Raw genomic sequence first — 27,339 nt, 5'->3', positions numbered from 1 at the left:
CTATCACCACTTTCCAAGCAAATAAACTATTATTTCGGATTATCATGCGCTATTGCGATATACCTTTGTGTGCGTTTATTTACGTGCATACTATACACATGCATGTATGTATGTATGTATGCTAGTTCGAGCGATATAAAAAATTCATTTCCGCTTTGGCAACAAAATTTCGAATAAACAAGTAACACTTCAAGTGGAAACCACAAATATCAGAAATGTATATAAACACGTGTATATAAAACAGTCAGCAAGGAAAATACTACTTAAGAAGGCACAGCGTGAAACCAATATCAGCATACTTACTTCTATACATATATACATACAATATGTAAACATATAAGCAAAAGTGTTTATGCACTTACAAGTGAAATAAAGATATAAAAAAAAAGAACAGACATACATATGTAAGCAAGTATTTCCGGATGTGGACTACCCCAAAGGGTTGGCCGTTAAGGTGTACTTCTGATATTGTATTTTGAAAAAAAAATAAAAAAATTATAACAAATAGGGACGGCAGGAAGGAAGAACGAAAGGTGAGTGAGAACATTAACGCTGAGTTGTAAGAAATCCACTGGCAGTTCAAGTGTTTTCCTGTTTTTCGCTCATAAACTTTATGAAGGCGTAAATTGCTACTGGAGTACATAGCAGACAAGTTAGAAAAACCAAAGCCAAAACTTCACTGAAATCATTTGTGGATAAAAATGAATTTCTACACAAGAAGTTTGAATTAAAAAGTAAGTTGCAGTTAAGAATCAAGAACTCGATGTAAAATGAGAGGAAAACTTGTAGTAACATTTATATAAATACGGTGTCTATTTATGTATATATGTATGTATATACATTAGGGTGGTATCAAAAAAAGGTTAAGTCGGAATTTTAATGCTAGTACCCACTGCAATTGTTCTACACCGAAACAAATATATCACTGTTGTTTTTTTTATTTCGAAGTGAAAAAAATGTTTAGAGGTCACTCAAAGCGCTCAAAGTTTTTCATGTACATATTTTATATAGGAAAAAAAATTTTCGTAAAAATGGTATAGATTTCTCGAAAATCAATATTTTGCGATCGGAAAACTTTATTTTTAATATTATATTATATTATAAAAATATTTAAAAATGCAATAGCGATACTCATAAAAAATCGCAAGTATTAAAAACTGGTTAAATAAATAATTGGGTATTATTATTGGGATTCTTCTGAAGAGAAACAGAGTTTTCTGATCGAAAAATATTGATTTGCAAGAATTCTATACCATTTCTAGGAAAAATTATAAAGTGCATGGAAAACTTTGAGCGCTTTGAGCGACCACTAAATATTTTTTTTTTATTTCGAAATAAAAAAAAAACAGGGATATAATTTTTTTCGATGCAGGCCTAGGAGGCGAGAGCATTAAAATTCCGACTTTACTTTTTCCTCACATGCATTTTTGGACCACCCTAATGAACATACATATGCATGCGCCTGGCGCTACATAAAATGTATTCATGAATGAAAAATGTTCACATTGAAATATGAGACTTTTCTAGTTGGTTGTGCAAGTTTTATAAAAATGCAGACAGTTACAACGGCGAGGGAGACATCGAAGCTAGTGATACAGCGAAAATGCTTAAAAACTTCCGACTACGCTGGCGTTTTGTTATAAAAATTGCATTTCAAAGTATGAGTATTGTACTCATATTATTTTTCCAACAAAACTTAACAAGATTGTGATTCCTAGACAGCTCTAAAAAATGGAGCAAAAAAAAAACCAATGAGAAATGGTAAACATGTAAAGGTCCTTATGTTTACAAAATTTCTCTTCAAGATACATAGTGTGGCAATGAACTTTCAGTTTATTCTATTTCGAGTAAGAAGAAGATATGTAGTGTTCAGAGCACATTTGGTTAATATGTATGAAACTGTTGCAGCTGTCAAGTTAGTGTTAAAATATTGGAAACATATGATCTTCCAAAATGCTACGAGTTAGTAGAAATGTGTAAGGGGACTTTTGACTTTTTTGAAGGAAACATGAGGTTACCAGTGGTGTGAGAGGCATTTGTTTATTAATCATTTTGAGCAAAGGTCAAAAAACGCAGCGAAAGCACTCAAAATAAATGGAAGATAAATAAGTCAAATTGATTAATAAGTGCTATGTGAAAATGTTTTTTTCTTTGGCAGGCTAGTAGATAGACACGTGTAAACGGGCAAGGGGTGGAGACAAACCCCACTGCGCGATGTTCATGTCGGCTATAAAAAAAAAAAATTTATTTTTATTTCTGCAAACTGGGAGCAAATCATAAAACCACTTCAAAAGGTAACAGTTTCCGCTAATTTTTTACATGAAACGGAGAGTTTCGTCTACCGCTACCGACCGCAAAAGATGTTATAGGTTTTGCAGATGATATATTATATACATATGATGACTATACCAGATGTTGAATAAAGGTCAGCAACGCGTATGATTTGGCACGGAAATGCGTGAACAGCGAGTAGTCCTTATAAGTTCCCGTAAAAAGCGGAAGTCGAAACCCCTGAGATAGGGAAAACACAAGCTAAAATCTTTGGGACAACGACAGAATCCGCTTTGTTACAAATGTGTACCACGTGCGGAAAAAAGCATTAGGAAACAGTGAACGCTAGCAATATTATTCACTACGGATCTACGTTTTGTATTTTTCCTCATTCTGGGTAACTTTGATTGAGTTTAAATCCTTCAGGTAGCCATGTGATGCAACGACAGACTTTATGTGGTACTACTTCTCCTTCGCATCCATAACTTGTATTAATGTTTTGGTTGGGGAGACAGAGCGCGCTTATCTAGGAAAAAGCCAGACCTCTGTATAAATATGCTGACACAATTCCGGCGATCCTGGCGCGATCGATTAGCGACTCGTTCAGGTCGTAGACCGAATGCTGGTATGCATGGGTAGGTAGAGTATAGCTTGCGGAGTTTTCGTTGAGCAGCTATGTGGGAAGGAGCACCTTGCACGAGCGAGTCTTATCCCCTTTTCTTTGTATAGCTTTGAGAGGAGTAAAAAATAAACAATTTAATTCTTTTGAATATCAATGTTTCGGACCCATCGAGCACAGCTTTCACACTTCATGCAATGCTCTGCTCCTTTTCTGTCTAAAATTCTTATAGCTTTCGTGAACCTATAACCATGGCCGTCTATTTGAACGCAAAATAGTCCCTCGGTTTTCGAGATATCCGACTGAAGTTTGGTATGCGGATGTATTTTTAAAATGTATTATTCATTTGTCGGACAACTATAACGCAATATTTCTCCAATACAACGTATTCTTCAGATATGAGATTTTTGTATAATTCCTCAATTTATGAAGCTAGCAACATGAATTTTTCTCAATGTCAACAGAAAACTTTCAGTGAAACGTACAAAGATCGGGTCACTATAACCAATAGCTTTCATACAACTGATGGTTCAGATATGGGACTTTACTTGAAAAGTCCTTCATTTGGATGGCTAATTGCATTATTTGGGGTTAGTGGGGGACCTATAAAAATTTGTTACTATTAAAAAATGGGACTTTTAAGAATTCTATATCTCTAACAGCCGGTTTCACCAGCAATTTAAATGGAAAATGATTATTTATTTTCTGTCAATTTCCATAAAAAATTCAAAAAATGAAAATAATTTCTCACTTAAATTGCTTTCGTGAAATTGGCTGTAAATATTTTTTAATTTCAAAATAAACAACAGGGGTGTTATTTTTTTTCAGTATGGAACAATCCTAGGGGGTGAGAGCATTAAAATTCCGACTTTACTTTTTTGGGCCGCCCTTATCTAAGCATTACATTATCTAAGCATATCAATCTAATCATATCGATATGCTAGTTCATACATGCACTTATCAGCAGAGTGTAACTATTTTGTAAGTACTAAATATCTAGTAAAAATTTATGTATGAAGTAAAATATGTACAAACATTTAATAAAGTGCGTAGTTTTCGTATTTTTATCATGACATAGAAGCGTCTGCAATATTAAGTAACACAATTTTTGAACTAGCACTGGAATATATATTTTTCAACACATGCAGACATCTTCAACGATTGGAAATCGTAAAAAAAAATCGAATTTAACAGACAAACAAAGGTACTTCATTAGCTAAAAATTTTGCGGAAATGTTCCGTCGTCATTCCATTTGGATATTGTACACGTTGTTCAAAAATGAATCAACTCAAAATTCACTGTTTGTCATTAAATGTTAAAAATTACAATTTTGAAAACATGTCTTACAGAGTACTCATGAAACTTTATAAGAACCAAAGATCTTCAGTTGCAAACTTAAAAAAAAAGTCCGGGTTTTTAATAAACATTGAAACTAATTTAATGTTGTAGTAGTTGTTTTTAAATTATTTTTGGACGTTTGTTAGTAAGCTACTCCACTGTGTAACTACAAAGCGGAATTCCGAAATTATATATGTAACTAATATCAGATTTAAATCATTGACACCCAGGTATCACTCATACAGGCCTATAATTGATTATTTACGCTGCTAAATTCGTTGACCTATAAATAACTTGTTAGTAGATAACTACAAATGTACATAAATATGCATCTAAAGTCATAACGCTTTGCCGGTGAATTAAAAAAAAAAAACAAGACTTGTGGGAATGCAATACATACATATGTATGTACTTATATTTGTCGGTACAAATGTACTATGTATGTACCCTGCAGGGAAAACCCGAACTAATGAATCAAATTTCGAGTTCAGCACAAGTTATTTATAGCCAAAAAAAAGAACCAGTCTGATAGTAAATAGATCCTCACCAGTCCGAAAGAAGTGAAACGTGGTAATTTTACACAACTATTTTATTTAACTTTTTAAAATTACAAATGGCTAGCTCAGAGTGAAATGTTCATAGTCCACGTTTTCTAAAAAATAACAATATATTTTAATGCAAGAAGCAAGAATAATTAAAAATGCTTAATTTACTAAAAGATAGAACTACCGACATATTTTATTTTTAACCGTTTTCATTAAGTGATACGGTAATTTGTTCAGCTCAAAAAAAAGTCTCAGAAAATATGTTGAGTTCCAAAGAATACACAAAATTTTTCAGTAGAACTCTAGATCTAAGGTGGCGAATTTACTGCTGTTTCGGAAATATTGGAAAAGTGATGCAGAGCGAACTAAGTAGATCTCATATGTGTCGAATTTAGTCATGGTTATTGTCTAGAACTGAACCAGCTCACCGCTAGCGCGTTTCCCTACAGGGTATGCACACACAACTCCATACATACATACATATGTATATAATAGCCCTGCAGGAAATGTATCTAACTACAAGCTAACTTTAAGTTGATTAGGAAGGAGCTAAAAGTCACTTATTATCTGTATATTTTCTTTGACGAAAGCTAACTATATTTCTATGGCGATGGCCGCGAAATAGTCAAGGGTGGTTTACCTCTGCATTAGATGTAGTCAAGGGTGGTTACCTCTGCATTTGATGTAACTAACTTGTCACTAACTACTTTTGGACATAAAATATCAATAGGAAAAACAAAAATTTTTTTTTATATTTTTTTATTTTTATTTACTTTATTTATTTTATTACATTTCATATTTGTTTACATATTCTCCTGTAGGTGGTCCCATATTCCAACTCCGTCAGATATAACTTCAAAATGATAATATGAAATTTCGATCTTCCTTTTATTTGTCCTCAATTCGAAAAAGTATTTGCGAAGTGCAGGATTTTTAAATAGAAACGCGTTTAAAGAAAACAATCTCGAGCTTTACTCCTGCATTACTTGTCCACTTGTTTCAAGTCAGCTTTTTGTAGCTAACTACAAGTTATATATTTTATAGAAATCCCGCAAAAAAGCTAACTACAAGTAGGTTATTTTTTATCAATTGATAATTTTTTCTGCAGGGAGTACATGAATTATTTACACATTTAAATTATGTTGTATCGCGCATTGATGCGAAGTGTTGACTCACTTGTGGCAATTAATGGAAATTATAGCAACAGAAATAATAATATAGTGATGGCAAATAATATGCGAATGTCTAGAAAGGCAGAAACAGGCGTTAAGCGCCTAAAAGTAGCACTCAATTAAGTAACTAATTTCAGAAATGCATTATAATTTATGGAATTACATGATTGTTGTTTTACTTTCTTGTAAAAGTATACCGATTACACATTGCAATACCGATTAAGACTTTCCTAGGTTACCTAAATAGTACCGGCCACACCGCACAGTGCAAGAGCCCCATATAAAATATTGCTAAAAGTACCAATTGTGCTACAATTTTATGGAATTTTTTATCTGTGGTATTTTTAATTAGGAATGTATGTAGATATGTGAAAAATCGCAAGCCGCCACGCCCACTAGGGGGCGGATATCGTAAATGTTATCCAATTTTAATGCAATTCGGTTGGTACCTTAGTTTTAACTAGAAAAATTTAAATCTGAAATATGGGCAAACTCGGCCCACTGCCACGCCCACTAGGAGGCGGATATGGTAAATGCTATCCGATTTTAACGAAATTCCGTTTGTATCTAAGTCATAACTAGAAAAATTTAAATCTGAAAGATGGAAAAATCGGCCCACTGCCATACCCACCAGTCACAATTGGTATAACATCTAACAGACCTACTCTTTAATGTAGTGTGCGAAGAAATACGCCACCCTATGATATTTTATGTACTCCTCCATTGCTGGACAAAGGTACTACACAGCAAATTATAGTAAAACCGCAACCCAATTCTGGTCGAAACGGGAAGTCGGTGATACGATCAAGAGATAGAGTATCCTTGACTTGGTAATTGGTAACATAGCCACTCCTTTAACTAGTCTTGTACGAGTTGAAGTTCGAAGGCCATTTAGAGGTTGAAAAAGGCACCTTCGAGAAAAAAGTCTTAAACAAGAGTTAAGTATTTTTATCCTCCGAATCCGAATCTGCAGTAAAAATGGTCGAAATCGGAAATCGGTAATACGGCTAAAAGATAGAGCCATACCCGATTTGGCAGTTCATCAGTTAGGCGTTATTCAATAAAAAAAAAACATTTCCCACCATTTTAGAGGCGGTGGACGGGTGTTCTAGGACACCCTATATATTATCCATCACAAGCACTCCGAATTTCTTGGCGGGTAAAACAAATAAACGAATTCACAACACCTGCATTATGCAAGTATGCAGGTAACTACTATTTACATACATAGGTACATATGTACATATGTAATGCAATCAAAACCAAAATAGTGCTCACACTCTACATATTACATACGCACATTACATTAGTGAATTTCATAATTAAATGCCATTACGCTTGAATAATTTTCTTCATTTGCACACAAAAAAACGAGAGTAATTTTTCTTTTGGTGAAGTTATTTTTGCATAAATTTTTATGATACCCCGCTCTTAGCGTGGAATTTTGCTAATTAATTTTGCAGGAAAATTATTGACGTAGTAAATGTACATAGATAACCAGTTAAATAAGTTAAAACTACAACTTACCAAATTCGTCGAAGTACTGCTTTTCGCGTCATTAACTTTTGGTAATGTAGATGGATTTGTGGCTCTGGGTGAACTGAAATGAAAAAAAAAAATTGTTTTGAATAAAAAAAAGTGTTCGGAAGGCAGAAGGAGAAAGGCCAAAAGGGTCAAGTTAAAGTCTTTTCTCCAATTTTAATGTAAAAACTTATCTATTTACGACACACAGTTCTCGTAAAAGGAATTGTGTTCTAACATAAATCTTAAATATGTACATATATAGGTATGTAGATATTAAAATATTTTGTATGCAGTTATAGTATACGCACTGTAATAGTTGAGTGTAATAAAGAATACAAATTCAGGATAAACGTAAAGTAAAAACATGTAAATATGTATATAAGCGCATAGTAACGACCAATGAAAGAAACTTAGAAACTCAAATTAAATAACTCTCTTGAAGTGCCTAAAGCAGTAGTAAATAATTTTAAGGATTATACAAATACACATTCGGAGCTATTTAGCTGAAGTCGATGAAAAGTTTATGCATTTTATGAGCTAAAAATTGTGTTGCGAAATCATGGAATAAAGTCTATAGCAACAACATGTATTAGAAATTGTTTTTGATTGTTTCCTTTCTTAGGCTTAATCGCCTGTGAAAATATTCGTTCTGTAATGCGATAAGTGTATTAGGATGGTCCAAAATTGCATGTGAAAAAAATTAAGTCCAAGTTTTAATGCTCTCACCCCCTAGGATTGCTCTATATAGAAGAAAATATAGCCCTGATTTTTTTTTTTATCTCGAAATGGAAAAATATTTAGAGGTCACCCAAAGAGCACAAAGTTTTACGCGTATTTTATGTGGGGAAAAAACAATTTTTCGTACAAATGGTATAGAATTTTTTAAAGCAATATTTTTCGAAAACTCTGTTCTCTTCAAGAGGCTTCCAATAATGATACCCAATTGCTAATTTTAACATTTAATCCCCTTTGCACCTATATGTAAGTGTTTGGCCGCGCTTCTCCTCCGATTTGTGGAGTGCGCCTCGATGTTGTCACACAAAGGGGAGGTACCTACAGTCTAACGCCGACTCCGAACGGCGAATATATTTTTATGAGAAGCTATTTTTCATGGCAGAAATACACTCGGGAGTTTTGCCATTGCCTGCCGAGGGGCGACGGCTGTTAAGAAAAAAAACTTTTTTCTATATATTTTTGCGATTTTTGTCCCATCTTTTGGACCACCTTATGTACAGATATACACGGAAACTCAGATTTGTGCATCTAGTGGGTTACGTTCCGTTCCTAGCAAAAAACTCGTACTCTTTTCAAATTATAAAATTTGATCTACTTTAGGACTTTCCCTTTAAAATATTGCAACCGAATTTCGTCATCTGTGAACTGAAATGTTTAGGAAAATCCTAAGAAAATTGCGTGCTTTAAAAAAAAAAAACTCTTAAACGATTTCATTTCTGTGGCACCATCTAATACGATGTTTCCACGATTCGTAATTCGCTCTCCCATTCGTCATTCGCCATCCAATTACCCTTCGCCATACAAAATTTTGAGAGCGAATTACCTCATTTGTAGGTAATTCAGATCGAATTACCCTGCGAATGACGAACGAATCGATGCCTTCTCTAATGTTTATCGGAAATATATCGAAGTTTTCACGGCCTGGTTCCATTTGCTGGCACTTTTTCTAGATCCTGCAAAACTAATTAATAAAATATCCTCTATATAAACTAAAGTCTTTTATAATAACTTAAATTTTTGCTTCATCTTCGATATTTGCAGTTCACAACAATAATAATAATTAGCGAAAAACAAGAACAAGAAGTAGAGCTGCCAAACGAATTACGAAATTGTGTGTCGTGGAAACAGGGTAATTCACGACTTACTTAGCAAATTACTTAGAGAGCGAATTACGAAGAGTGGAAGCATAGTATAAGCTTTCAAAATTTGAATCATTGGATTTATTTTGCTGACAGATGCCTAAGCGGTTTTCGTACTCAGTAAATTATTTTCTGTTGAAAAGTTTCGCGACGATTTTCCATAAATTACTTGCTTCGATACAACAGTATCATCTTCCCCCATGGTGAAACGAATGCAGAAGGTGGCGCTGATTGTGATACCGCTAACTCTCTATTGAAAATTTTGACAGAAGTGTGAGGTACATATACAAAACATATATGTACAAATATATGGACAGATCTCTCTCAGCTCTCTCCACCTGCAAATCTTCTTTGACGTCATATTCACGCGTTAAAGCCTAATTATGGCAACCTAACTTAACTTAACGGAACGTAGAACTTAGAGAATCAAAATGAAACAGATCTCGACGTGGCATTAAGTTACGTTAAGTTTCGGCTATTCAATTATAAGCAACACCCATTTAACAGAATTTTTACGAGAGAGCTGTAAGTTACGTTAAGTTGGCATAATCAGACCATTACTCTCCCGAATTTTCACATCAATCAGCGCAATATTGCGTTCCATCGGTCTTGCCTTCTCCTAGACATTAGAGCAGTGCGCCTATTCTTAATTGGACAATTAGGTTGTAGTTTAAGCCTGTTCCCTCACACTTAAACATAAGCCGGTAAATCAGAGTATAAGTCACGATATTTAAGTGTTGGAATTGTAAACCTTAAACCAAAATGGAATTCTGCATAATTTTAAAGCTTGAAAGCCAAGTTCTACATACCAACGTACATACATACTAATAAAATAACTGCTTTAAAAGCTATTATTTTCCGTACAACGCTCAAACGAACCGAGAACTGTTTAACCAAGCAACAGCAAATAAATTCCGACATTCCTTACGTGTTAGCGTTGAAGCCAGGACACGTTGTACAATAAACATTAGTACAGTGAAGAATTTGTAATGCTATGCGATGGCAGAAAGAAAAGAAAGAAAGGTGAGAATGCAGCAGCTTTGTAGAACGAATAGGAAAAAATAAAACTAAAAACCTTATGCGCAAACATTTCTATATAAGTAAGTATGTACATACCATAGGAATTAAAAAATCAACTGTAATGTAAGAAAAAAGGGCAAAATATAAGCCAACACCTGAAAAAGGTGGATACGGAAATATAAATATGATTGTATGGCACATGTAGAGCGTACATTAAAGGAGAAATATACATACATATATGTATATGTACATATGTATTTATGTCCGCGATGATATGCTAGAGCAAAGGATGTTTTGTGTGAAAATCTATGTATGTAGGTATGGCGAGTGAGACCGCGCACAAAAAGCAAAAAAAAAAAATTCATTACTTCAAAAAACGCTAAGGAGGATAAACTGATGCTGCAGCGCTTTCTATGTAGATCCTTTCATATCCTTTGTTGTATTTGTGATTTGCTTAATTTCCTAGAAATGAAAAATCTACGAATTAATTATCGAAGCAGTAAATGCAAACATTTCTACATACATACTATATGTACATATATTCATATGCACTGTACACATTCACATGGATTTATGTATAGGTAGGTACACACATATGTAAGTATGTGTGTCCTAGGTGTGGCATAGCTGGTTAAACCAATATTTATTTAGAAAATACACCTTGGCGCTTTAGTATGAGGTGCCACAGACGCTTAAATCCAGCGTCAAACAATTGACTAGGTGTATTAATGCAAATACTACCTAGCCAACCAACAGAGACTGCAAGGTGCACATTTAGGACTCTATGCGCGGTGCGCTTATGCCCCTAGGGAGGCTCCGAAAAGAGTTCCAAAGGAGCATATCCGCCGGAGAAAATGTGCCTTCTCAATATATATGAAAAAAATGTGTGCCTTTAGGACTCCTTAAATTAGTGATTTCGGAGTCCCAGATAGCTCCGTCAGATAATCCGCTAAGACTCCGTGCTGACTCCCCTATTCGCGTATGATTTTATGAAAAGGATTCCTTAAATGATCCAAAGATAACTTAGACGGGGTGTTTTGGGAGTGATCCGATAATAGACCGAAGAGGACGATTAACGGTTTTTCAAATTGCTCCTATTTTAATTTATAAGTATTTGAATTTTTTCACAATTTCTTTTTATTGAAAAAACTTTAAATTAAAGAAAATTATTTAACATATTAAGTAACCAGCAAAAAGAGAAAAGAATTATGAAATAAGTAAAAAACATTTTTTTTCTTTTTTTAAAGGCGTTTCTTTGAGGTGTGAAACCACTTTGCCTTGGTTCTATTGAATTAAATGCGCCCGAAGAGTTCTAAAGTTAGCCAAAAGTAATTTTGTATGAGTTACTGCTTAGCTCTCAATGCATTCGCAACTGCCATAACGTCAACAGTTTTTTTTTGCGGTGTCCTTTTCCAGGAACATTCGGAAGCGATGACCCCCTTCTGGATTAAACATTTAATTTTCATCTTACAGACTAGATGCAAATAAAAGAAAAACGAGATAACATGAAAACACTTTGATTCTCTTTTCCGAAAACACTCATTCGAGGTCTTGCTGTGGGAGTCCCTTATGACTCCATATTAAGAGCATTCCGACAACGCTTCCTCCAGGTGATACTGTTGGAATCCTTTTTTACTCCATATTTGGAGCCCCCCGAATTTGGCTAGCTGGGATACCACATGTACACATTACATAGGAATATATAAATATTGCGGTGAGTCTCATTAATGTAGGGTTTTACTAGAATTACGAGAGACTGGAATGTGCACCAATAGCATTTCCAAAAAAAAAAGAAATTTTTGTCTGCACTTGTGGGCAGTGTTGCCGCGAATCATTTTTAGTGGTAGCCAAATTTCTTTAAAAAAAGGGCTAAAAAAGAGCTAAAAAAAGTCGTTGTGGCTAAAAATGGTAGCTAAAATTTTTTACTTACATATGCATATATAATTTTACTTACAAGCCGAAATTTCATAATTTTTCTACCATTTTGTTAAACATTGTTTTTTTATTATTCACAACTGCAATATCGTGAAATTGAATTTTCCACAAACACGGCTTTGACTCATATAGTGCAAGAAATTTCCGCCAAAATACTTTTACTTAGAAAATTAGCTAACTTCACGACACCAGCATGCTGGTACAATCATAAAATTTTCAAATAGTTTTTGAAGTCGCACCAGCAGCTGGTGCAATCACACCACAAGAACATACACGGTTAATCGACTTGATGGGCCATTTAACAAATTAAGCATATTAAGGGCCGTAAACTTATCTATTTTGAACTATAGTTAAATCGTTTATAGATGAGTTAACAGCCCAAACACTTTTATAGTATGTATGTATAAAAACGTAAGGAACATACAATACATATATGTATATATATCAGTATTTCTTTGTTTAAAAATTCATCTCTTACATAAATGAAAAAAAAGAGATCAAATTAAGCATATACAACTTTTTCATGCCAAGGACGAAGAAATTCTCCATAGGGCTAAAAAAAGGGCTAGGGGCAATTTCAAATTTATGTGGCCAAAAACAGTATGTGGTAGCTAAATCTAGCCACCAATGGGCTAGAACGGCAACACTGCTTGTTGGTGTTAAAATTCGGAATACATATTCACTGCAACATCAGAATTGAATAATTTTCGAAAGTTTCGCAATTCAGTGGATAATGTTCTTCGACGGCAACTTGAGTAACATAAATTTATAAATTTTTGGAGATGTCTTTTTCGTGTTTATTTGGGTTTTTATAGCGCCTTCTCAAACTCTAGAGATAAGTCCAATATTATTTGAATGCAAAATCATTCTTTATATATGGAATACTTTGAAAGGATAAATGTAAGAATCCTATTGAACAATATACATATGAATTTGTATGTAAATATTACCGGCATTTCGATTCGCTCATCCGCTTTTCCCTATTACCCTGAGTTCTTGCGTTTGGCATATTTCGAGGTAATGACTTTCCATCAATTATTTTGAATATGCAATTGTAAGATGATGGGTAGAAAGCTCGTGCGGTCAAAGCTCATAAGTTTTGTTCTAATGGACCAAGGTAGGGCGATTTGATTCTTCTTGTTGTCTCAAATTTAAAAACTAATAACATTTCAAAGGCATATAAATAAGTAGTTAAATTTTTTGTTCGCCTTATGCCTTTCTGAAGGGTCTGTGCAATTTTTAAATTCAATCTACAGTTTTGAAAATCTTTTGGTGACGTCATAGCACCAATCCAGACTGATTTTACTGAATATTCATAGGGTGGTTTTTAATTTTTAGAGTATTTCAATTGAGCACAGATGTGATATCTGGCATGATTTAAAACTGCAAACAATATGCACTTTAAACCAATAAGGGTGGGTTGATTTTATCTATACGTGTATTTAATTCACGTCGTTTTACGAACTCCCTGTTTACTACACATAATAGGGGTATTCTCTGAGTCTTGCAAAGCCCTTGCACGGTGCACGGATTGCACGGTTTGCAAAGCTGTCCCATACGAAAACTGGTTTTTACCGTGCAATCTGTGCACCATGCAAGGGCTTTGCAAGACTCAGAGAATACCCCTAATGTTGTTGTGCAAGGCAAACCAAACTCGAATCTTATTTGTTGTTATAAAAAAAGTTATAAATGTATCAGCTGTTAAAGGAGTTTCTAGTCACGTGCGTGAAATTTTTAACCTAAATTTCGGAACACTTGTGAGATTCGAGTTAAAGAATGCATTTAGTACATACATACATATGTATGTATATAAATATGCATAAATGTCTGCAGGTAGGAGCGTGTGTCATGAGCAAAAGATGTGGATGGACGTGACAATTGGTAGTCACATAAATGTAGGTATCTATGCAATTTACATACTTGACATTCAGAGAAAGTGACTCATCTGAATAAAATTAATAATAGTGAGAATACTCGTATGTAGTATGCATTCATATGCATTACCTTGCATGTCTACATATGTATATACACCTATATATATTAACTTTCTTGAATATGTACGAATGCAATATGCATTCATGCAGCATTTTATTGACTGGACTTTCGTTGCTACACGCAAGCACGTTTCACTATTCATGCATTTTTAAATATGTATATGCTTATTAAATCGACCATGTTAGCCCATTACATTACCAAATGCCACAAAATTGCTTATCATCTGAGCATATTGAAATTTAAATGTAATCAGAAGGTGCATGTTTGTACTTGTATGCACATTCATGGGAGGAAGATCAAATGGGTGTTGCCATATACGCCGACCAAAGTCAAGTGTTTACTTATACCGCGTGTAGTAGTAATCAGCGAAAAATCCTTTATGTTGACTGCAGTACCATCTGATCAATGAAATTAGATACCTAGCTGGTACTTCTGAGATTGAGGTCAATATGAGTTTTTCTTATCTGTAGTCACATGATGTCTCTCGGTTATTGCTGCACGAAGTATTCACCTAATTTCTGAGTGTGGCTCCAATGGCCGAAGGTTATAGTGCTATGACTGGTCAGACCGAAATGTCCGGCCAAATGGTTTACCAGAGCTAGATCCCAGTTATGTACACTGGTACACAGACGGATCAAAGATGGAGGGTCACCAAACTTTCTATTGCAATGGTTGCTTGGTGCACGGTCTTTCAGGCCGAAGTACTTACAATCTCAATTTGTGCCAGACGGAACCTTGAGAAGGATTTAAAAGGCGCTTTTCTAGTTATCTTTTTAGATAGCCAGATGGCGATAGGGACCCTTTGCAATAGGACGATCCCCCGCAGGCTCGTTAAGAAGTGCTTTGACACTATCCAACTCTTGGTAGCAAGGAATACGGTATTACTATACTGGATACCAGGACATGCGGGATCGTCGGTAATGAGGCCGTCGACGAATTGGCTAGGGAAGTCTCATCGTCTTGTGGGACCGGAACCGTTTCGTTGGTAAACTCCAGAACGTAGTAAGTACTGGGCAGAGATAGGGGGCCTTGCCAGGCCAGACGTTTTGGTTATACATCTTTTGGACAGAGTCGATATCAAGTTGCTTATTGGCTACCAGACGGGTCATAATCACCTGCGATGGATTTCCGTCTTTGCTTTGAGAACGAGCAGACGTCGTGGCACATTATGTGTGACTGTCCGACATTGGCCAGACTAAGATTGCAATGCTTCAGTTCTTCTACAGTCGATGTCCTTAAGGTTAGAAATTTGTCTACCAATAAACTTTTGGCTTTCACAAAGGAAGGTCGTCAGGGTTAAGAACCATAATAGGGATACAAAAGATCTTCTATGTCGCGGTGTCCCTTTCTGTTACACCCAAAAAATGTACATTACATTACAACTAAACTAAGCATAAATTATCTTGGAATCTTCTTCTTCTCATTTGGCTCTACAACCCTTCGTCGGTTTTTATGCTCTTAACTACTTATGTCCATGTCGAGAAAAAGCTCGCACTCTTCGCCATTGCATTCTCTTCGGTACGCGTCGCCCACGCAAAAAGGACCATATATTTCGAGTAGAATAGTTCTCTCGGAAGCCTCCAAAGCCTTCTCATTTTTCTTCGACATCGTCCGCGTTTCTGTGTCATAGAAACGGGCGGGAATGATAAGAGATTTGTAGCGCGTAATTTTGGTTCGTCGAGAAAGGGCTCTGCTTTGCAATCGCCTATCGAGCCCAAAATAGGACCTCTGAGCAAGAATTATACTTCGCTTGATTTCCAGCCTGATATTGTTGTTGGCGTTTATGCTGTCTTGGAATACCAGGACATATTATCCAAGAGAAAATAAGCTTATCCCCGCTAACTTCAGTATAGACTTCACATCCTGACTCAGTGCTAGGGAAGTAGCTTCTCGTAAAGGTAAAATATGTACGTATGTAGTCTATATGTAGCGTTACGGCCAAAACATAAATTTCAAATAAAATAATTCAAATCTGACTACCGCAGATCTTGTAATCGCCATTTATTAAGCAACATAGCACATTGAACCCGGCAAGTAGCCGACCATAAGGTTATTAAAGCTAATTAGCCCGCTTGCTTAAGGCTCTGTTATGCATACTTGGCATTGCATGCACTGCTATACCATTTTTACGTAGAAATCAAAAACCAACAGACTTTTACGTATGTAATGCTCTGCGTTGGGTAACCGCTTACACGCGAAGCTCATTTAACAGATTTCTTATGTAACAACTCTCAAGCCATGCCAAGTATGCATAACGGAGCCTTTACGCTCTAGTAAAGAGTGTAAGTATTAAACTACACACTGAAAAAAGTATGCCAAGTCCCTTCGGTACACCTTCAACTCAGCCATCCCTCGCTTTTTAAGCTCTTAAACAGAGCTTTGTTCAAAAAACTTACCGCCTTTGCAAAGTGTACGCCCTGCACAACCAACTCGTCGTTGTTGTGGTTTTATTTGGTTTTATTCCTCTTGCTACTTTCGGCCCAAGCTGTAATTCTGCAAATGTAGTCGCAGTTGTAGTTGTTGACCTCTGGCTGACCATGGCTGAGCAACAGCTGACATTGGATTCGCGCAGCTGCATTTGGCACTGGCCGTGTCTGGGGAAAGGAGCGTTCTACTTAACGACAGTTACTAATAAATTAATAGCACACTGACACTTTAAATGGGCGAGGTTAATTTTTTCTGCACTCTTTTCTTTTTCTTATATTAGTATTTATGCACTTTTTTTGCCTTTGCATTTAGCACTTGCACTTTGACACTGAAGAGCGTTGAAGCTACACAAAAAAAAAAAATAAAATAAAATTGACGCTGACTGTCTACTTAGAGTAGCGCTTTGTGTGTTTGTCATTTCCATGTATTTTTAAATGCGTGCTCCAACTAATTAGTAATTAAGCCGGTGAGAACAAGCGTGAAATAACTTTTCAAATAAAAACCAGTTCACATCTCTATGTATGTATGGTATATAGGTAGCTGTTGTACTTTCATTAGATACTGTTGTTGAACTTATTTTTTTGCAGGTATTTTTTTATTTACATTTTTTTGTATCTTACTCAAAAAAGAAAACAAATGCCGATACGGAGATACTACGCGCTTAAATTTTTATGAATGAATTAAATGACTGAGACGAATGCGTACACCCCGACCGATGTTTGAAAAGCAACTGACTCATTTGCGAGTCAGCCAAAGGCAAAGGCAGATTTCAATTTCTTTTTGAACTCAATTCGTCGTTGAGGCCTATTATTTTGAAATAAACACCCGCCGCCGCCACCATCACCACCACTACTACCACAACCACTACCGAAAGGCGGACAGAAGACAACACAGCACCAGAAATGCACCAAAAGTATGTATGTACATATAATCAAAGAACATACTTATCGCAGACGTGCGGTCCGATCGGTCCCTATGCTATTCTCTGGTACTATGCAACCAGTGTTGCCAGAACTTTTTGGGGCGACCGGCAAAAATATAACCAGAATTCACATATTTTATTTAAATGCAAAAATTACAATTAGGAAGACTAGTAAATCCATTACTTTTTTTTGGTTAACAAAGATTATACGTAGCTATTTAAGCTGTACATCAGAAGTCATCTTTGTATTACTTAAATATAAAAAAGAGATTAATTCCAAACTTATGGCGTTTTCTTTTCTATTGAACAATTTTGCCTTCTTATAAATATTGTAACATTTACAATAGGTTGCTTTTTGTCCTGCAAAATGGCTATATTATATTTGCTTAGTGGGAGAGCAATATTTTGAGAAATTAACACGTAAAGTGGTGAAAGGGCTGAGGAAGAAGGACGAGGTAAAATGATGCCCTGCAACTTGTAACAGTACCAATTTTTGGATTCTGGGAATTTTCTAATAAAGATGTGGTGCTACTAAAAAATATATACATATATGTACATAAATATAAGCATGAAGCTATGTATTTGTGACAACAATTATCTACATAAGATGAAAACTACTGCAATTTCATTTTATACAATTTTTTGTTTATAGAAAAATGCATCAGTAAGACAGTTTCGGTACGGTTCGATTATTTGTACATGATTTTGGGTTGCCGTGTCAAAACGCGTGACCCGAATCAAAAAAATTTTTCATATACGTCTAGCAAAGGGATTAGGCTTTAAGTTAAAATAAAGATTTCTGTTTGAAAAATGCATTTTTTTTGTAAATTTGCAGGTGGATTTTGCGCAAAAATACTGTGCATGACGTAACCAGAGTTGGACTAATGAGGTTATTTCTTTTGGCGCGGCCGAAGGCCAGCAACGCGCAAATAATAATAACAACAAAAAATAAAGTGTATTTGAACCATGATGCAATTATTCATAGGTATTGTCTTCCCAGAGAGTTTTGCTCCACATCGAAATTCGTGCCAGAACTTATATATTTGGATTTTAATAAAATAATGCGAATAGCCAATAGAAAATGGGCTAAAAACGGCTAATTTTTTTTTTTTGCAAAACGGCTAACAAATTCGCTGCCGGCTAAACCGAATTTTCTCCGGCAGGCTTAAATCTAACCGGAAAACGGTTCAAATGGTAACACTACATGCAACATAAAAAATCAACAGCTGCAGTGGTAGCTCGTCGGCACATTGAGGTTGTTTATTTTTGAGTTTGAGTGAGAATTTTTGGAGTGCATACAAGCGTATGCTCATCATGTATACATAAGGACGTATATTAGGGTATTCCTTAATTTTTTTCAAAATATATATATGTATTTATTAACTAGTCAAACTCCGTAGCAGCGTACTCTGCCAATAACTGTATTAAACATGGGAGCATTCGGAAATAGTAGGAAAGGGCAATGCATGGCAATGGAGAGGATAATCGGGAAGTCAACTGTTTATGGAATGGCTTTTATTACCAAAATTTCATATGAGAATAATGAATCTACATATGTATGCACTACCAAAAATTTAAGATTTATTTCAGGAGTGGTGGACAATGCCTTTACGCACGAATTTGACTTCAGCGAAATATATGGAACGATCGAGCAGGTAAATCACACCACTTCCCAAATCAGAACAGCGTTTGAAAAGAGCGAATATTACGCTGCAGTTTGCGGTTCGATGTAACACCGCCATTTCTGAAGCCCATGCAATTGAAGCTGCAGTACCTGCGTTCCTAGGTAATCATCAAGAATGATAGAATACAAGATTGCGCCAATACAATAAGAAAATTTAATTTTCATTACTAGTGCCACAAATTTTATTATGACGTCAGAGAAAGGGTGGATACCGTCAAATTGCCAAAGAGATGATTAGCGGTCCGCGGAAGGGGCCACATTTGTTTCGATGCATCGTGGTTAATCATATGGAAGCTGTGGCCAATTGGCTCGCAAACTGGCGAATAAAGGAGAACGAGCAATAATGTCAGCAAGTTACATTTACCCTGAACAAGAGCAACTGCACGCTTGACTTCGAACAATGCAGAAATACCACAGAATCATGCCACTTGCTTAGGGGTCCACTGGACGGGCAACTTACTTGGCGGAACCACGTAGAGGCTAAAAGGACTCACATTAAGTTGAAGGCCAGTTCTCTACACTGGCTTATTAACTCTCGCTCGTCCCTGAGTATGAAGTAGAAATAACATTGTGGAACTTCTCTACTCGGTTAAAAAATTCATTTTCGGAATTCGTCTCTATGCTATAAATAATATGAGTAAAGTTTTTGTGCTTGTGACACAACGAATTCTATTCGAGTGAAAATGACGTGTACAAGGTACACCCTAATGTAAATATGTTAGTACATATCGTCGTTTAAAATACAAAACCGCGTGTCGGGGTTCTGCAAAACCTCGTAACTGACATTTGTGCCAAAAAAGGTATTCGCTCACCGGAAGCTCCTGGCATCAAGCCCTTATCCATTCATACTAGAATATCGATACTTAAATAAAAGAAGAGATAATTAGGGATACAAGACAGACCCGTTTTGATATAAGACAAGTTTGACCCTCTCCTTTAAAATTTTGCATTTTCTTGTTATGCGGTTTTGTACTTTAAACGACGATATGTACATTGGTCGTTCTTACAAATGTCTACAAATAAAATTTATTCGCACAAGCTATCATGCTGCTCCCCTATGTGCTGCACCCTAAATGTGTTTCCAAATGAGTAAAATGGTCCGAGTATGCGGAGGCAAGATAAAAGTAATTAAAGAATACAGCAGCAACATAATATTTAATGTGAAGAATCGTAAGTAAATGAGGGGAAGTATTAAAGGAAATGGTAATAGTGAAGTACAACAAAATTTATTCATATCTTTTTAATTGCTGTTTTTAATAAAAATAATGATGTGGCATATATAACCATACAAATTTTGGTCCACGTTTGTTACAACACTAGCGGTGTTGTGCTTGGCTGCTTTCTCTATATCTACCGCCCTATTCCCACACCACTGACAAAATTCATCGTATGACTACTGTCACAATTATTGCGCCTAAAACACAATATGTATAAACATTGAGGTTGTTTCGCCGTTGTCGCGTACTCAGTAGGTCATAACAACAACACTGACAATTGTCACCATACGAGAGTTTAAAATAAATAAGCGGCATAGTATTAGGCGCAGTAGTAAAGGCAATAGTCAGCCGCTAAGTTTTGTCAGTGTTGTGGGAATAGGGCGGTTAGAAACCATTTTTTTTTCGCTCTAGCGATTTTGCTCCTTTGAGAGTTTTTATTAATTTTTTTCAGTGTGTAAGAGACAATGCTTCTGACAAATAATTTGTCTTTGTATTCTTACATAATTCATGTATTTATTGTGGTATTTTTTTGTTTTTGGTTTAAATACAGATCAAATTTTATTTATTTCAATAACCTTCAGTTTTACATGGAATAATAAGTGTTGAAGTGAAGAAATAAAAGGGTTTTTTTCTTAATATTGCCTCACTGGATTTTTTTTATGCGGTTTTTTAGAATTTTTTACAGGGAGTATCTGAATTTATGCGGTTTGGAAAATGCTGGAACGCATCCCCTGTTTTTGTATAAAAGTAAAGAACTTTTTTATGCGGCTTTCTAAGGAACGCATGTACCACATAAATAAGACCTGAGTGTATCTATAAATCTATCTGGATTACTATAAAAACTTATTGTGAAGTGCCAAAATTTGCTAATTCGCGCCATTCGATCAGTAGGTACAGGCAGATTTTACTGAAGTGTGTTCTATTCAATTCATATAGTTTCGTTCTAATCTATCTTATTTAATTTAGTTTATTTTAATTTTATTTTTATTGTTTTAATAGATAGGTATGTATCTACTTATTATGTATGCCAGTTTATTTATTCCCCATCAGGACATTCAACTGCTGTTAGAATAGTTTGTGTGACAGCTGATAACAGCTGCTGCTGAGCAGCGTGCTTCTTTGTTAATCTGTTGCTTTCTTAGCCGATTTTGAGATGCAGCTGCCATAAAGTACAGAAGTAAATACATATGTACATACATATGTATGTGCAATTGTGCGTAGTATGTATAAAACCGAAGAAGGACTCTTAAAGAGGACGTGTACTTTTTTGCAGTACAGTGTTGCCACAAAAAAATTACCAAATTCCTCAAAAACAAATGAAAAATCCTCAAAATCCGAACCAATTACTCAAAATTTTCTTATTACAGATATGAGTATTTTGAACTACATACTATTTACAGGTCCTTAGTATACAAATTAATTACATTCTCCAATTCAATTGGTACATTGTTCTTACGGTTCAAACGAAGTATCACCGTTATTTTCTATGCCTTGGTTTGTATATAATATTGCTTCAACTATATCAGTGCTCAATCTGGTCCTCAAGTCAGTTCTACACATTTTTAAACCACTAAATATACGGTCTACTGAAGCATTAGAAAAGAGCTATATTAGTAATAATGCATATATATGTATATATATTTTTAATTGGGAAGCTTATATGAACCTGAAGAATCTTTTAATTCAAAAACTTTTTTCCTATAATTTTCTGGATCTAATGAAGAATCAATATGAATATCCTTACGAACGAACAATGCGTGTTCTCGAGATTTTGCAAGTTCAAAATAAGTTGAAAATATAACGATGGAATAAAAAAAATGATCGATAACATTTTGAATATTTAACAGCAAATGCAGATATGCTTTAGAGCGAAAAACATCACACAAGCGATTTGACAAACCAAGCGAAATATGCCTTTGCTTAAAGCTATTTATGTTGTGCATGGGGGTGTTTGAAGGTTTGGCAAGCCGTTTGAGGGAAATGTGAACAAAAATCAAAATTTTTTGCTTTTCTGGCCGCCATCTTGACGTTTGATCAAACCGCTTACGTTGCGTATGATAAAATCGCATCATTCGCAACGGAATTTTTACCGAATGAGGACGCAAGAAAAAAAAATCGAAGAAAACCAACCCTTTTACATTGTGAACCGGAAGAAAACTAAAATTCTTTGCTTGAACGAGTCATGTTTGCATGGTGTATGGCGAAATGGGAAAAGTAGGTTTGAAGACTGTTTGACAAGCCACTTGTGTGGTGTATTTCGCTCTTTATAAAACTTCGGAAAGCTTTCTGCTCAAAAATTTTAAGAGCGATTTAACAACTCTGTTATCTGCAAATATATCGAGAGAACATTCCTCAAAAATTCCTCAAAATAAAAGTACTCAAAAAATACTCAATCGCACCCGAAATTCCTCACGTTTTGAGGAATTACTCACAAAGTGGCAATACTGGTGCTGTATGTGCACCTATGTATGTACTTTATAATGGAAATATTTGTTATTAAATGATGATTTGTTTCAAATGCTTGATTAAGAGAAAAGAGCCCTGAAACGGATGAATGGCAAGGCGTACTTTTGATTAGTTGAATTTTTGTCATCATTCATAAATAAAATTTTGCAAAAAACCTAAACCAAACTACGAATTGCCAATGACCACATTCGTCACTAAAAAGACATCCTGCAACATTTTCTTGATCAATTCAATTAACTTATGTCAAAATATAAGCTACTGCACCCAATTTTTTCATCGCTTAAGCCAGCGTTTAAGTCCCAAGGCATGTAGGAACACCATTTTGGACAAATTCTTCGATGTTTCTTATATAAAATAGTTTTAATTTTGTATGAACTAGAGCGATTGACTCGGTTTTTCCAAACCGGTTTCCACCGGTTTTGTTGGATATCTACAGGCGTTTTTTTTATAGATTTTTCGAATATCGAATAAGCCGGATTTTTTAATTTGATACAAATATTGACGTCTCAATAAAAGTTTTGAGTTTTCCGATTTTTAATGCCTTTTCCCAGTTAAAGGAATTGAGACATTGAGAAACTGGCCCCAAGTAGTTTTAAAAAAAATTATAACCTAAGTTACGTTTTAAACGTTTTTGGCCGAGCTTATCCTTTAATTCAAATGGAGAGATCTACGCTTTTACTCCACCTCCGAAGAACCTTTTTTGGCAGAAGTACACCCAGAGGTTTGCCATTGTCTGCCGAGGGTCGACCGCTATTTGCACAAAACCTTTATTGCTGGTGCTGGGGTAAGAAAATTGAACTATGGACCTCCCGAGTGGCAGTAGGCACATCTAAGCTCTCGGCTATGGCGGCAAGAGCACTACTAAAATCCAAAATAAGTCAGAAAAAGTGCAATAATTTAATATCTACTAAAATAATGCCAAACGTGAATTTTTCACTGACTTTTACTAGTTTTACTTTGGATCAAAAAAAAACTTTGAACTTATTTATTCTTTGGCCTTTTAAAAATAGAATGCTATTTCTACTGTTAAAAGTTTTATTATAATTTTTGGGGTTGCCTTCATACCAACATAAGCATTTTCACTGTATGAAAAGTATGTATAATTAAACCGGGTTTTTCTTAATTTCAAAATCGGAAACCGGTTTTTTCAAATTGCAATTTTTTTAATAACGAGAAAACCGGTTTTGGAAAAAAGGCGAATAATCGAGCACCCTAGTATAAACGTAACTAAGTAATTTCCAAATGAACACTTCAAGTTGGAGGATTTAACTGGGTCGCATTTAACGGGTCAAAAAAAAAAACTTTATTTTATAGGAATATTTATTACTTCGAAAACCCGAAATTTTGCAGCAGCGCAAGTAAATTTCCAGCTAACAAAAATCGAATATCCTTAGTTTTATTCGTAAAAACAATTTTCTTTAGAATGCTCGCGCCGGCGTTTCTCTGTAAATGCCGGGAAGAGAAACTAAAATTTTCAAACATCTGCTTATTTTAACAAACACACCAAGGAATAAATGTGTGCGCACTTAAATCTGGTATCGGAATATATGTACTTATGTATGCCCTTAAGTATGTATGTACACACAGACACCGTATGAGTGCAACAAAAACAATACGGAGCAAATGTCTGTGGATTAAAAATGACAACAAAAATTTCTATCAGAAGAGCCTAAGACGCCGCGGCGCAAAGATTTGGATACATTTGTATCCAGAGGACCTAGATTCTATGTGTATGTATGTATACATACATAGTAGGGTGCCTCAGATTTTTTTTTTTTTTCAAAATTCGTAATGCACCTGTCGTTAATTTTTTCCCTTTTGCCTAAACACGTATAAAAAACGTTTTATTACTATAGGTTGACGGTAAGCCATACCGATTTGACGATAGACATTTATGGTTAAAATTTGTTTGCTTTTTACTCTAGTTTGTGTAGCTTGTATATTCATCTCAACGAAAGTCACTGACCGGGCCCCATTCTTTCATATGGTCAGTACCGAGGTTCAGCCATGCTGAACTCTTCATAAAGCCTAGTCGCAAACAAAGTGATTCAAAGATCTCCGGCACTACTCAGCCTTATCCGTATACAGCGAATCTTTGTCCGCGTGGACGATACCTTTATCTGCTACATGTGGTGGAAATTATAAATACCATCTTAGCTATCTGGCCATCTCCGATATTAGGGAGGATCAGAAAGACTTTGTGAAGGTACAAGAGGGCGAAGTCAAACATTCTGAATTTCGACATCGGTATTAATGGAAATGTTGGCGAAGCCCTACTGTGCGGTGGATGAAGCCCCAGTGACAGCAACAGAGTCAAAAGTGCTTGGAGTCTATGCAGACTCGTGTTTAATAGTGACCGAAGAAGATCATAGGTATCATAATAGATCCTAGGAACTATACAAGGCTGCGATCAATAAAATAGTCTAAGTATGAAAGTTGTTAAAGTCTGAGATATCCCTTATAGACTAAGGGTGGGACACTGGGTATCCACGTTCATTTTAAAGATGCTACAAGAATTTAAGTCAGGCGCACCGACACAATACGGAGCAAAAGGAGAAACCATGCAGGTATTTTTTTTTTAACGACGAAGGCGTAGGGAGTTACCTTTGTGAAAACTGAAGATGCAGTTGTTACCCATATTATATCATGTCAAAGATTTCCCTTATAAACAAACACGGAAAAATGTCCTTTTTTCGACAGTAGCCTTGGTAAACTGAAATCTCATACATATTAGGCGTGTTTTTTTTACCCGCATACATATCTGCGCTTAAAAATTTTATGGATCTGTAAGCGACAAACTTTATGTGTGCTTATGAATAGTTGTCGATAAAATCAAAATTACTTGCTTTGAAATGGAAATTGTCGATGATTGTTTTTTTACACATTAAACGTAGATGTATATGCGTGTAAAAAAAAAAACACGGCTATTGACAAAAATTGATTTATTATCCCACAAATATCTAGTTTTTTATCTGCGAGAAGTACATATTTTGGCACCGTAATCTCTCTGCACGTCGTGCTTTCTATTAAACAAAAATTCAACCTAAAGTAAGTAGGGGTTATCCTACAACAATAAAACTTTTAATTTGCATAAATTTTTTAGGCCAAAAGGAAAAAATTCGGGGGGTATGCAACTAAAACTGACACACTCTAATGTTATAAAATTAAAGTCGGAATTTTAATCCGTTCACCCACTATGATTGTTTCTTCCGAACACATTACGCCACTGTTTTTTATTTTGCAATCAAAAAATATGTAGACGTCGCTCAAAGCGCTCAAAGTTTTCCATGTTTATTCGATCATTTTTTAATAACTCTTTTTTATGCATTGCATTTTTGGGGTTTGTGGGGGACCGGCAAAAAATAGTAAACAATCGTTAAATAAACACTGGAGTATTATTATTGAAAGTCTCCCGAAGAGAACAAGAAGTTATTGATTTTCAGAATTATATATATACCAATTCTACGATCGCTACTAACAGAGCGATTTCTTTGAGCGACCTCTAAATATTTTCTGATTTCAAAAACAACGAGTAATTTTTAAGCAAAAAACGAAACCAACTTCAATTCTCATATAAAAATTTAAGATTATCGTTAATTTCTACACCATCCAATTATCGGATCTAAAAAAAATTAGTATGGGACCACCCTTGAGGTACCACATTTTCGATGAAAAAATAGTTATCGAATTCGGTTAACGTGGTCCAAAGTTATACGGTAGCATACATAAAAAAAAAACAAAAAAAAAAATAATCCGACGAACTGATAACCTCCTACTTTTTTGAAGTGGATTAAAAAAAAGGTGTATATTTTTTCTGTATTTCAGTATAGAACAGTCGTAGGGCATTAGAATTCCGACACAATTTTTTTTTGACTACCCTAATGTACATGTATACTATGAACATGCACACATACATATGTATGTATGTATTTGAATACGAACAACAGCTGCTCCAATTGCTCCCTCAAAGCAAATGTGGCAGAATAGTGCGCGGATCATCCAAATGTATTGTTTGGCATAATTTTGTGGCATACGCCAAAAAACATAGCAGACGAATTTATGGGAACTTCTTTTAACAGTCTGCCCTGTAGAGAAATAAATGGTTCCTAAAAAAACGAAAATAAGCAATTACATATTTGGCTCTGCCAAAATAAAACAGCTTTAGAAAATTCAAAATTTCGTTTCACTTTATTTTGTTTATTGAAAAAATGTATTACGTGTGTCAAAAGGATTCTAAAAGTTCGAAAAATAAAAGCAAATTAAATTCTAGATTGTTTTTGACTAGCATGCTTGATCTCTTAATATCATTTGGCTATATAATGATTTGGA

At 35.2% G+C, this 27,339-nt stretch overlaps 1 protein-coding gene across 1 annotated transcript in view; it reads right to left on the bottom strand.

The window, feature by feature from the left end:
- Positions 1–6,061: 6,061 nt before the first annotated feature.
- Positions 6,062–27,339, bottom strand: part of LOC118747105 — a 174,812-nt gene continuing 153,534 nt past the window's right edge. Inside the window, exons 2-3 of the mRNA XM_036481095.1 lie at positions 7,474–7,546; positions 6,062–6,073 (exon numbers count right to left, since the gene is read on the bottom strand). Coding sequence (XP_036336988.1) covers positions 6,062–6,073; positions 7,474–7,546 — 85 coding nt within the window. The remainder of the gene's footprint in view (positions 6,074–7,473; positions 7,547–27,339) is intronic.

The sequence above is a fragment of the Rhagoletis pomonella genome, unplaced genomic scaffold (assembly GCF_013731165.1).
Source record: "Rhagoletis pomonella isolate Grant_MI unplaced genomic scaffold, Rhpom_1.0 Rhpom_scaffold_00011, whole genome shotgun sequence".
Taxonomy (NCBI): domain Eukaryota; kingdom Metazoa; phylum Arthropoda; class Insecta; order Diptera; family Tephritidae; genus Rhagoletis; species Rhagoletis pomonella.
This window is presented reverse-complemented; position numbering and strand designations above follow the sequence as displayed.